The sequence below is a fragment of the Halichondria panicea genome, chromosome 15 (assembly GCF_963675165.1).
Source record: "Halichondria panicea chromosome 15, odHalPani1.1, whole genome shotgun sequence".
NCBI lineage: Eukaryota > Metazoa > Porifera > Demospongiae > Suberitida > Halichondriidae > Halichondria > Halichondria panicea.
The window spans coordinates 80511-93018 of NC_087391.1; the positions used below are offsets into that span (position 1 = coordinate 80511).

The 12508-nt window shown below is 44.1% G+C and overlaps 5 protein-coding genes across 6 annotated transcripts; 3 read left to right on the plus strand and 2 right to left on the minus strand.

The window, feature by feature from the left end:
• Positions 1 to 32: 32 nt before the first annotated feature.
• On the minus strand, positions 33 to 2859 carry LOC135348451 (leucine-rich repeat and coiled-coil domain-containing protein PF3D7_0703800-like). Of its 2 annotated transcripts, none has more exons than XM_064546668.1 (3): positions 2654 to 2859; positions 2015 to 2505; positions 33 to 649 (listed from the first exon to the last, which is right to left on the minus strand). In XM_064546668.1, the coding sequence occupies exons 1-3, from the start codon at positions 2733 to 2735 to the stop codon at positions 578 to 580; spliced, it is 645 nt and encodes a 214-aa protein (XP_064402738.1). In that variant the 5' UTR covers positions 2736 to 2859; the 3' UTR covers positions 33 to 577. The 2 variants fall into 2 exon arrangements, with proteins under 2 accessions (XP_064402738.1, XP_064402739.1); XM_064546669.1 differs by having other exon boundaries at positions 33 to 607; positions 2654 to 2857.
• A 111-nt stretch (positions 2860 to 2970) lies between these two features.
• LOC135348452 (complex I intermediate-associated protein 30, mitochondrial-like) lies at positions 2971 to 4194 on the plus strand. The gene is made up of 4 exons (XM_064546670.1): positions 2971 to 3210; positions 3261 to 3361; positions 3496 to 3675; positions 3873 to 4194. The coding sequence occupies exons 1-4, from the start codon at positions 3012 to 3014 to the stop codon at positions 4065 to 4067; spliced, it is 675 nt and encodes a 224-aa protein (XP_064402740.1). The 5' UTR covers positions 2971 to 3011; the 3' UTR covers positions 4068 to 4194.
• Positions 4195 to 4557: 363 nt separating this feature from the next.
• On the plus strand, positions 4558 to 5325 carry LOC135348454 (multifunctional methyltransferase subunit TRM112-like protein). The gene is made up of 3 exons (XM_064546671.1): positions 4558 to 4684; positions 4734 to 4835; positions 5037 to 5325. Exons 1-3 carry the CDS (start codon positions 4610 to 4612, stop codon positions 5229 to 5231), a joined length of 372 nt encoding a protein of 123 aa, XP_064402741.1. The 5' UTR covers positions 4558 to 4609; the 3' UTR covers positions 5232 to 5325.
• A 162-nt stretch (positions 5326 to 5487) lies between these two features.
• Positions 5488 to 7317, minus strand: LOC135348456 (E3 ubiquitin-protein ligase rnf8-like). Its single transcript, XM_064546674.1, has 2 exons — positions 7030 to 7317; positions 5488 to 6901 (listed from the first exon to the last, which is right to left on the minus strand). Exons 1-2 carry the CDS (start codon positions 7252 to 7254, stop codon positions 5681 to 5683), a joined length of 1446 nt encoding a protein of 481 aa, XP_064402744.1. The 5' UTR covers positions 7255 to 7317; the 3' UTR covers positions 5488 to 5680.
• Positions 7318 to 7319: 2 nt separating this feature from the next.
• Positions 7320 to 11934, plus strand: LOC135348455 (tetratricopeptide repeat protein 8-like). The gene is made up of 11 exons (XM_064546673.1): positions 7320 to 7494; positions 7551 to 7671; positions 7734 to 7908; positions 8064 to 8196; positions 9252 to 9382; positions 9667 to 9865; positions 10208 to 10347; positions 10431 to 10602; positions 11334 to 11456; positions 11541 to 11624; positions 11763 to 11934. The coding sequence occupies exons 1-11, from the start codon at positions 7369 to 7371 to the stop codon at positions 11877 to 11879; spliced, it is 1521 nt and encodes a 506-aa protein (XP_064402743.1). The 5' UTR covers positions 7320 to 7368; the 3' UTR covers positions 11880 to 11934.
• Positions 11935 to 12508: the final 574 nt, after the last annotated feature.

Sequence of the window (12508 nt, forward strand, 5' to 3'; positions counted from 1 at the left end):
CCCATCCCGTTGGTGCACGCAACACACACATCTTTCACCTTGTGCCATAATTAATTTTATAAATACAGCATTGCACAAAAATTAATCATAACACTACACATTAGTTAGAGCACCGAGCACTCCTCCCTCTAATCTGCTACACATCTGCAGAACACAATAATGGTAGCACTAAGCAAATGGACTTTACGTACCGTTAGTTCCACTGTCTTGACCTGTGGAGAAAACTATCATTAATGCTCCGACATGTTGAGCATGACCTACCATTACTAACCAACACGGTGACAAGACATCAAACCCAGGCACTGTACAATTAAATTTATAAACCATTATTATAAAAATGGGCAGTTACCTTTCTCGATAGAAGCAAGCACTACAAACAAAAAACATTTCTAGAATATTGAACAGCTAACTAGCTTGACCAACCACCACCTAACAGCACGTACATCTCAGTTGTACCTGACGGAGAGAGAAGAAGAAACAAGCAGAGTCAGAAACATGCTTACCTTTCTCAACAGTGAGTGAGCCAATGTCTAGTACCTAAAAATACAAAACATTTATTTAACAGCTAGTTTGACAATCAGTCCCAGAGCAGCATGGCTATCTGTACCTGGGGGACAATCAGTCCCAGAGCAGCATGGCTTGTCTGTACCTGGGGGACAAAAGCAGTGAGAGAATGGAACACTAGTACAGTAGCTAGTAGGAGGAGTTGCATGTGTGTGTGTGTGCATTGTGGCTGCAAAAGAACAAGTAAATGCATGGTTACATTGAGCGCAGCAGTTCAAACAAAACCAAACCGATCAATCAACAAATCTCCACAACTGTAGAAAACCAACCAATTACCACCAAAACAGACAACAATACCACCAGAACAGACAACATTACCACCACCATTGAGTAGTTTCCTTGCTCAAGGGACTAATACAATAAGGGCATAATAAACTAAAGGGACCCTGTGACTGTGAGTACCATTAACTGAGCACAGAAGTGATCAACCAGAATGTGTGGGATGGTTCAACAACAGTAGACTCACAGAGACAACAACTCCTTGCTTTTGAAGCCCTTGTCGACTCCAGTTGCAACAAGCCTGGCACGCAAGACTTGCACAAGTGCTCAAGACTACTCTTCACTAACCCAGTCAAAGGCTACAGTTCCCTTGGCACACCTATAGTTTAGTTAAAGCCTGAACTTACCAATTCCATGTGCAGTAGGCACAGAGTTAAGATACTGAAAAGCCGTCATAATAGATTAGCATAAGCCAAGAAGCAGCAGTTGTCAAGCACAGAGTTAAGATACTGAAAAGCCGTCATAATAGATTAGCATAAGCCAAGAAGCAGCAGTTGTCTATAATTATTTAGCTAATAATCTTAGCTAGCTATTCTAATGATCCTAGCTAACTAACTATTGGAACTGATAACAAGATCATAACACTCCCAATTATGGCAGGATCCTGTGCTGCTTTCCCTTTAGGCAGGTACTAACAGCAGAGTGCTCCCTCAATAGACTGGAATGCCATGAGTAATCCATCATTGCACCCCGAAGGCTGGTTCGATAACGGTTTCAAGAACAAGAAGATGCTGTCCTGCACCCCGACTGTTGAAGAACCTTCCACACATTCTGATTGGTTACTTGAGTGCTACGGACACCACCCCCTCCCCCCACCACCACCAAAGGGTTCAAGGCCATGCAGATAATAGACTCTTAGCCACGCATATATAAAACAATACAGCGTTGTCGACGTGAGTTTAGCCATGCATACATGCATTTAACGTGCGCTTTGCTGGCAAGTATGTATCTATTAAGCTGCATGACCTACACACCTCACAGTCAAGAAGGGGCCACACTTAAAACACTAGGAATACAAGAGCAAAATAATCCAACCAGAAACCTTCCACGCTCAACGAACAGCGCGCAACACAGATATGCTCAAACGACACAGTGAACACTCTACTCTACTATAGCTATAGCTGCCATAACACATGCAGAAACAAGCTACAGAGGTACGGTTTCAACTTACAATAGCTCCTGCAGCCTGCACGGCTTCAGCTCTATCCTTCCATGGCTGGAGAATGCTCGCACTGCTCCGCTGGTTCTGCAATACAGTGGAAGGCTCGCGATGGTTCTGCAACACATGCACAGTGGACGGCTCGCGATGGTTCTGCAACACAGTGGACGGCTCGCGATGGTTCTGCAACACAGTGGACGGCTCGCGATGGTTCTGCAACACAGTGGAAGGCTCGCGATGGTTCTGCAACACAGTGGAAGGCTCGCGATGGTTCTGCAACACAGTGGAAGGCTCGCGATGGTTCTGCAACACAGTGGACGGCTCGCGATGGTTCTGCAACACAGTGGAAGGCTCGCGATGGTTCTGCAACACAGTGGAAGGCTCGCGATGGTTCTGCAACACAGTGGAAGGCTCGCGATGGTTCTGCAACACAGTGGTAGGGGTTCTGCAACACAGTGGAAGGCTGGCGATGGTTCTGCAACACAGTGGAAGGTTTGCAGTTTCTGCAAAAAATAAAGTCAATAGCAATCAGTAAAACATGACTAAATAGACAGCAAACAATGCTACAAACACAATGCTTCAAAATACTTTCCTAACAATACAATAACATTATTTCCTGCAAACACGCGAGCTACAAGCAAAGAAACTCACCTCTTCCAGCAAGACACTTTGCTTCTTCGATCTTCAAAGGAACTGAGGTTCTGGAACTGGATCTGGGAATATTCCAGACCATTGACGTCAGAGTCTCCAAGGAGATGCCATGGAGACCGACAGTTCCCACCCATAGAGGAGACCGCAGGAGCACTAGCTACAAGGTGTTGCTAGTATTGTGGTACATTGCGAAATCTGTCCCAGACACCGCAGTGAGTAACTTATACGCATGCGCAAGTGTCCCCCAACGCACGTGTGCTAGGATTAGAGGGTGTGGTGTGGGTGTAAGTACGACTACTTCCTGTCAACAAGATTGGAGGTTGTGTGTCAACTGACCCTTTACCTACTGCAACCAATCATGCTTCAGTCCATGCAAAGAGCTCTGCAGAGATACGTTGCTGAAGTGAGACATGCAACTACCCCCCGAGGCTATAGCTTCTCCCATAACCTGGTCTTGTTTGACTTCACTAAAGAGGAGGTGTTGACTGAGTGGGATTGCATATCAGACAAAGACGTAGGCGGTCGTTCCCACGCCAATCTGGAAATCAACGGGAAAGGTTTAGTTGTGCAAAATTCTTATATTTAGATTGATAATTATTTTGTTCAGGCACTGGTGTGTTATTCAGTGGAGAGCTGGACTTATCACCCCCCACAGATCTGAGTGCAAAGTACAGCGGCTACTGTGCCATCAGATCAAAGGAGAAAAAAGTAAGTAGCTAAAACTTTAACTTGTAATGTGACTACCTGTCTTTGAATATGTTTTTTGTTTTTTGAAAATTGTTAATTATACTTGCTGAATGGCCTGATCTGACACATTTATCCTCTTTTCCGTTCCCCTCCAGGGTGGATGGTTTGAGCGTCCATATTTTGATGTGACAGAGTTTGATGCGTTTCAGTTGAGGGTGCGTGGTGATGGGAGAAGATTCATGATCAACCTCGGCTACCCCAACATGGCGAGGAAAGATGACGTATGGCAATGCTTCATGTTCACTAGAGGGGGGCCAGACTGGGAGGACATACAGGTGACCCCCCACACACACTATCATGTTCACTAGAGGGGGCCAGACTGGGAGTACATACAGGTGACCCCCCATACACACGAGACCAATGCATTATAATAGTTGCCTTGTAAAATTTAACTGTACTACCCAAAATAATACACTATTAACTGTATGTCCTATTCAACCCTTTATTACCTCCTACACACACACACATGCAGCTTCCATTCAAAGACTTCTTTGTGACTCATAGAGGCTATATGCAGGATGATGACTTCAGCTTCCCCAGAGAAACAGTGGCTACTTTAGGAGTGCTCCTAGCAGACAGAGTACAAGGACCATTCAAATTAGAATTACAAAGCATCAAAGCTGTTAGAAAATTAACTGGATTTAGTCCCGTGAAAGTGATATTGTGATATGCAGAGGAATGATTAACAGTGCTTCATTGTTCATAGTGTCTATTTATTCATCTTTTTCTCTCCATTACCTGCACATTTGGCAAAAAAAACATTGAGCATTGATATTAATTTTATTGAGAAATTACCTTGTCCATTCCAAGTTTGTCAAATGTTTCCTTTATCGTAGCTGTCACCCGAGGGTTTGGTTGGATCTCATCTTTGCTGACTGTATATATATGTATATATATAACATAGAATGAGCTAGCTATAAACTTACATCCCAACTTTTTCTTCTGAATATTGATATCATAGTGTAGTTTCCCCATACCCAGGATCATGACACCACACCAGACCCAGATCAGAGCCGTGCTGTACCGAGTAGCCAACACCCTGAAGCGATGGATGCGAGCTGCTGGCTTGGAGGGAGGATGGGACGACTTGGGAAGCTCAGGAATATACATCACTGTGACTCCAGCTTGCTGGTTGCAGGAAAGGGGGCGGGGCTCAAGGTCAAGGTTCAACCAGGTACCCACGTGGCTAGTTTGGAAACAAGACAAGAGATGAAGCTGCTTACTCATAACATGCTCACCTCGCATGTGAAGGGAGTGAAGAATGGCTACCCCTTCAAGATATTAGTAAGTACTCTGATGAACTCGTCCTCTTATCATGGCTGTGTGTGTGCAGGCTAGTCAAGTGGTGGCCAATAGTGTGGACTTCAATGCAGAGTTCATTGCCAGGATGATTCCTAAACTGGAATGGACAGTGCTTAAATCAGCTGCTGAATCAGTAAGTACTTAATGCACTCTTCATGTGTACACAGCTGCTGTACATGTAGTATTTCTAGCCTCGATCCCAGGCCGCATTTTAATCAGCGTGAGATCGAGGCTAAATCGTACCATGCTTGTCTTTGTGAATAAATTATTGTAATGGAATATTTGAATGTATTACACTGCTATCATTATTTCACGTTTCATTTCATCCATGCAGGTTGGATTTGGTAGTGGACTGCCTGACTCTCCTCCTGATGCATTTGAGAGTGACGAGGACTTCCTGAAGGCGGCCCATCATGTCCTGCTGGAGGTGGAGGTGGTGGAGGGTGACCTAGAGTGTCCTGAGACAGGCAGGAAGTTCCCCGTGTCTGGGGGAATCCCCAACATGCTCCTGACAGAGGACGAAGTATAAACATGGAACTTGCTTTTTTGTTTTTATTTTTATGTTCTCAAGTTGTTAATAATATTGTTGCACTACATGTACTAAATCAGACCTTGCACATGCATTATTATTTGAAGGGTATTTTATACAAAAATTAACGTTAATTTTGGTATTAACAGTACGCTGAAACAAAGACCAGCTGCTGCAGCAGTTATTAATATAGATGACCTTTCCCCTAATTTCAATCGCAGTTGCGATAATATCACTGAGCAAAACAGCAAACTAGTACTACATGAAAATAATATTAATTTGACACAATGAGTGATTAATGGAGTGTATTCAATAGTGACAATGATTATACAGAAATTACTGAACAAAACAGCAACCAGTACTGTAAGACAACGTTTGACACAATCAAATTTGAATGACCTGCACAAGTGTTCATCAAATCAAAACTGTCCATATTCTACTTTGTTCAATCAGTTGGCGATGACAATAGGTTCCTCTGCTGATCCGAGAGAGGACTCCTCACGCTTCTTATGGTCAGGTTCTGGAGGCGGTGGTGCCACGCCCATAGCCACGCAGTGTTCAATCTCCATTGTACGTCTCAGAGCTCGTTGCTCAATTGGTAAACTGCTCACATGACGTTTAATAACATTATCTATAACCAGAGAGCGGACTGGTGCTTGATGGATGCGTGATCGACACACTGGGCACTCAGGGGAATGACTCTTGCTCATCCATTGATTCATACACCATTCACAGAATGAATGAGAACAGGAGAGGGTGAGAGCACGGATGAACAACTCCTGACATATCGCACACACAAACTCTTGCTCTATGGCTTTGGTAACTTTCACTTCTTTCTTTTCTTTCTCCACAAGCTTTTGATCTTTAACTTTGAGTTCATTTTTCAACACTTGGTATTTCGATTCGATCATTTGCTTTTCTTTCTCCACTTCATCTCTGGCCATGAGTACTTGGATCTCAGTAGCCGTTACTTTAATGCCCATCAGCACGGCTCTGGCTTGTGGTGTGAGGCGAGGGCTTGCACCAAATAATTCATCGTCCATTTTAGTCGAAGTTTCTGTTGTTGCTGTATCAAACAGGCAGTCTAGTGAGGTCAGAGTGCACTGCTTCTTGTATGGTGGACTTGTGAACACATCTTCAGTTGATAATATCAGAGACTCTTCTGAAGTTGTAAGTGGACTATCAGCGGCACTACTTCTCATGCCAAGGGTTGGAGTAGGTATTGGTCCAGAGGGAGGTGTTGTGGAGGAGGCACCTCCTACACTGGTAGGGACGGTCCTCTTGCCGAGGGTTGGTCCAGAGGGAGGTTCCGTGGAGGGTGTGCGTGATGGGGCACGACCTCCTACACTCATAAAGACCCTCTTTCGAGGAACAGCAGGTTTGATGGTTGGAGTAGGTATTGGTTCTAAGGGGGGTGACATTGAGGGTGTGCGTGATGGGGCATGACTCGGTGGACCACGGCCTCCTAATCTCATTCTGTTACAGCGAGGAACAGCAGCTTTGTCTCTCACCAGGGTTAACTTGGGCCCATCGTTCTTCCTGTTATGGAATATATAGATGAGTTCGTTGAGGTCGGTATTAAGTCCAAAAACAATTTTATCGCCATTTTTAATCACCCGGTTTTTGTTACTTTCTATTTGAGCACCGTTGACATGTACGCCATTCATACTCTGTAGGGGGGAGGTAAAAATGCAAGATCAGCACATTTCAATAGTGAAGTCGATATTAAACACACATGCACATCACCCACACACACCCACACGCACACCCACACACACCCACACGCACACCCACACACCTTGATATCTTTCAAGACCCACTGAGAGAGCTTGCTGTTGTATCTGATGGTTGCATGTTTCCTAGAGATCATCCCACGATAGTGACCTGACTGGATAGCCACACGACCCGGACCGGCGGACATAGCCCGGCCGAGCACACACTCCACATCATAAGACAGCTTGATCTCAGAGGGTACCTTGGAGACAGATGATGAGGTCTCCTGATCCTCCGAGTTGGTAGCCATTATACTACATTCAGAATTCAAAGTGTGAATGTTGCATTTGTTGACTTTTCATTAAGCTTGTATTACGTTTAATTAGAGGTGAGGTAACGCCCCCCCCCTTTACTATCCAGCAAGATGGCTGATCCTACAAAGCTGTCTCTGGATCCTCTCTTCATGGCACGCAGTCTCTTTAGGCGGAGGAGGTTTGAGGAATGTGTCAAGATCTGCTCCGATATCCTGCAGAGCAATCCTTATGACCAGGTAACCAATAGCAACCAGTCCAGTAACATAACGTTGATATGGTTGTTGCCACACAGGCTGCGTGGTACCTAAAGGGGCGTGGTCTCACTGAGCAGACATACGTAGACGAGGTGGAGATGGAGGAGGAGGGCATCGCTGAGTTGTTCATGGATGACACCGCTATTGCTGACGTTGCAAGTAAACACACCCCCTTTTGTATTGTACTCAAAGCTATTACTCACTCTCCCATGATTATCCAGGACCTGGTACGTCGCTACGTAAACCTCCGGGTACGATGGGACTGAGTCAAGGGGTCCGCCCACTCTCTCAGTCTGGCAGGCCACTCTCTGGGTTCCTACGGCCAGGGACACAGGGTAACCGCCCCCGCACCATGGAGCAGGCCATCCGTACACCCAGGACAGCCATGACAGCAAGGTCATCTAGTACTGTATGCCAGCCTTGTGATTGTTGATTGCAAGTCCATCTTTGTCACCATAGTGACTGTAATTGAAGTGATAATTATCCACTGTTATTCAATCCACTGGCTTGGGCCTTTGGTACTAATAGAGTGATTTAACCATGTCCTGCAGGCCTGTAACAACAGCCTCGGGGCGTCATGTGAGACTAGGCACAGCGTCCATGCTCACTGAACCAGGAGGACCGTTCATTGACGTATCTAAACTCAACATTGTTAAATATGCACAGAAACCAGCTCTGTCCAAGGTGTGTAGTATTGTAGAGTTTGAGGACTCTTTCAGCTGCCATAACTTGAAATCTGTGGATCCAAAGTAAAGGATTTTCTGAATGCTTGGAAAAATACCTTTCAAATGATGCCATTAAAGTTCATATTTGAGAGATAAAAATATTTAGCCGTACCATGGATTATAGCCCATGGTCCGAGGCTGAAAAATGACAAATTAGGGCCCGGACGAAATTTTGGATTGAAACACATCATTTGAAAAGAATTTTTCTAAGCTTTCAGAAAATAATGTGGATCAACTGTACTCAAGTTATGGCTGTTGAAAGACACCCCCCGCCTTCCGTTTAATCAATGATTTTGGGAATCTTTCAGCTGCCATGACTTCTGTGGATCGAAAGTCAAAAATTTTATGGTTTTCTGAAAGCTTAGAAAGAGATCTTTCAAATGGTACGATCAAATGGTACGATCAAAATTGATATTCGAGAGATAAAAGTATTTTCCAATTTAGCCGTACCATGGATTATAGCCCATGGTCCAAGGCCGAAAAATGACAAATTAGGGCCCGGACGAAATTTTGGATTGAAACACATCATTTGAAAAGAATTTTTCTAAGCTTTCAGAAAATAATGTGGATCAACTGTACTCAAGTTATGGCTGTTGAAAGACACCCCCCGCCTTCCGTTTAATCAATGATTTTGGGAATCTTTCAGCTGCCATAACTTCTGTGGATCGAAAGTCAAAAATTTTATGGTTTTCTGAAAGCTTAGAAAGAGATCTTTCAAATGGTACGATCAAATGGTACGATCAAAATTGATATTCGAGAGATAAAAGTATTTTCCAATTTAGCCGTACCATGGATTATAGCCCATGGTCCAAGGCCGAAAAATGACAAATTAGGGCCCGGACGAAATTTTGGATTGAAACACATCATTTGAAAGGTCTTTTTCTAAGCTTTTAGAAAATCATGAAATTTTGACATTGGATCAACTGTGCTCAAGTTATGGCTGTTGAAAGATGTTCAACTATACAGTAATGAAATTCCTGTGAGGAAGCTCTTACATGTACCGTTATATTGCAGGCTCTGTTTGAGTATTTGTTTCACCATGAGAGCAATGTGAGGAGTGCACTGGACCTGGCTGCCGCGGCAACAGAAGCCTCCAATTATCAAGACTGGTGGTGGAAACTACAGTTGGGCAAATGCTACTACAGGTCAGAGTTCATGCAGTGTGTGCCTTAATAGCTTATAAGCCCATGGTCCTTTTCTAGTCTCATGAATCAGCCGCCCTTCCTTTGTTCCCAAAGGAAGAGCGGCTGATTCATGAGAGTAGGTAGGTCTTTTCCTGAAAATGATAAATTATTTCCCATTCCAAATTTGGGATTTGAGCATACCATCTGAACGGGCTCCTTCAAATTATTATAATTATTGAATTAAGATCATCATTGTACACTAATAAAGGGATGGTACTACACAGTGCTTAATTCCTTTTCTCTAGACTTGGTTTGTATCGCGATGCTGAGGCCCAGTTCAAGTCCACCCTCAAGCACTTCAGTACAGTGGACATGTTCCTCTACCTCTGCAAGGTTTATGTGAAGCTGGACCAGCCCAAGAATGCTCTCGACTATTTCAAGAAAGGCTTGGACAAGTTTGAGAATGATACCTCTCTTCTCACCGGCATTGCTAGGATACACGAGGTGTGTGTGTGTGTGTGTGGGGGGGGGGGCTTTGAGGGCTGTAGTTAAAAATGCATTTTGTTAGGTACTCTATTACATAGTGTGATTGGATTCAAAATTTGTGTGCAAATAAATTCCATCATTTCTAGCAGCAGCAGTTGTAATGACTCAGTTCACTGAACCTGGCTTCTCCCTAAGAGTTTATATTTGCATCGCTCTGGTTTCAGAAAATTAGCTTTGATGGAGGTATAAACAAGTTATGCTCTGATCTTTTCAGCAACACTTTTCGTTTGTGTATACATGTTGTCATTGCCTTATATGGTAGTACACTGTAGCGGTGGATAATGCCCCACCTCCTTGTAGGGACTGGGAGAGTTGGTCACGGCTGTCCAATATTATAATGATGTGTTGAAAATGGATGCTACCAATGTGGAGGCCATTGCCTGCATAGCAACCGACCACTTCTATAGTGACCAACCAGAGATTGCCCTCAGGTTTTATAGGTACGTATCTTAGTAGTTGTTTGTGAGATACACACACCACACACACACCTCACACACCCCACCCACACACGCCTCACACTCAGACGGCTGCTCCAGATGGGAGTACATAATGCGGAGATCTTCACAAACCTTGGTCTTTGTTGCTACTACTCACAACAATATGACATGTCGCTGCATTGCTTCCAAAAGGCCGTTGCCCTGGCAACTGATGAAACACTGGCGGACGTCTGGTACAACATTGGACACGTAGCACTCGTGAGTGTCCCTGTATAATCAATCACCTGGTGTATATAATCACCTGGTGACTGTATAATCAAGTACAGCAGATTATAGTAAATGGAAAATGTTAAATAGAGCATCTTTGAACGGCTATAACTTTAGTTCTGTTGATCCAATAACGTTAGCTTAGAGAGAGGCCTTTCAGACGATGTGTTAAAAATCAATAGTCCATTTTGGGCCTGTTTTGACAAAATACCATGGGCTATATATAACCCATGCATGGTCTTTTTCCGAAAATAGAAAATTATGGCCCATTCAAAATTTGAGATTTGAGCATACCATCTGAACGGGCTCCTCCTAAGCTTTTAGAAAATCAGAAAAGCGTTGAGTTTAGATCACCAGAGCTCTAGTTACAGAGCCAACTATGGCATGAATGCATGGTACGTGTGCAATGCATACTGGCTGATGCCTGGGAGTAGCTTTGTAGTGGTCCAACAGAGTGACTGGATAGTGTCAATCTCACGTCTACTGGTTACAGCAAGGGCTGCATTGTGTAATGTTATATGTATTCAGTATCTCTTACAAAGCTTTAAGCCAGGATCATCCCATTCCTCTGATTAGAGTTTCCTTTAGTGAGTCTCTAGCCAATTATCTTCACACCTCTGGAGTCTGTTTATCATTCCAATGAGGCAAATCAGTAAAAGCCTTTTTAGTGTATTTTGTAGAAACTTCCCAATGATGTTATCAACACACACACACACACTCAGGGTATAGGGGACGCAGTGATGGCGTACCGTTGCTTCAAGCTGGCTCTGACAGCCAACAATGATCACGCTGAGGCCTACAACAACCTGGGTGTACTGGAGTGGCGGAGGGAGAGGGGGGAACAGGTGGGTGTGGTCAATACCTATGCATGACATTACTACATGTGTGTAGCTGTGCGTGCATCACTCATGTGTGTACCCTTTCCTCAGGCTCTGGCATGTTTCCAGTCCAGCTGCCACCTCTCCCCTCACATGTACGAGCCTCACTTCAACTCAGCCCTTGCTTCAGAGAAGGTAGCCCCCCTAACCACATTGACCCCCCTACCCTTATGGCCTAACCCCCCAACCACATTGACCCCCCTACCTTTATGGCATAGACCCCCCCAATCACATTGACCCCCCTAACCATTATTGGCTACCTATTCTCTACAGATTGGAAACCTCCAGAGCAGCTACAAGAGTGTGCAGAAATCACTGGAATCATTTCCGGAGCACTGGGACTCAAAGGAACTTTTAAGAACTCTTGAACAACATTTTGTAGCTCTGTAGTTGTTGTATACACAAGGCAACCTTATCACTTGTTACACCGAGGTTAATTACCTTGTTATCAAACACTGTGTTGTCAAACACAAACAAAGAAGTAATTACAGCCAGCAAAGCATTCCCCACAAGCTAATGCATACCATATTGTTTCATGCTACACTAGCTGCAATCAAAACCTGCGAATGCCTGCCTAATTGCACTGTTAAACTAATTGTACGTTCTATTGTGATTGCAGTGTACAGTCCATCTGCCGTGTAAATGGATAGTGTTCAACCATCATCTGGACTGTGCCACACCTAATCGCCCTATCTCCATATGACCTATGAATATATTTATATACAGAGGTTACACTCTTTGCACCTTAAGTTCATCGCACACACTGTGGCTATGACACGTTGGGATGCTAGTCTGACTTCATACGAGTTATTCCACTAATTCTTAATCGTGTTAGGTATAGTAATTATATATACTGATTGTAATTACTTAAATAAACCCTGACAGTTGTACGTAGACAGAAGTGATGTACATGTGTGTGGGTGTTGGGTGGGGAATACTGTACATCACTCATCATCACATGCCTCTCCCCTGTAGTGCATGCATGCAGCCATGACCGCTCATCATCACATGCCTCTCCC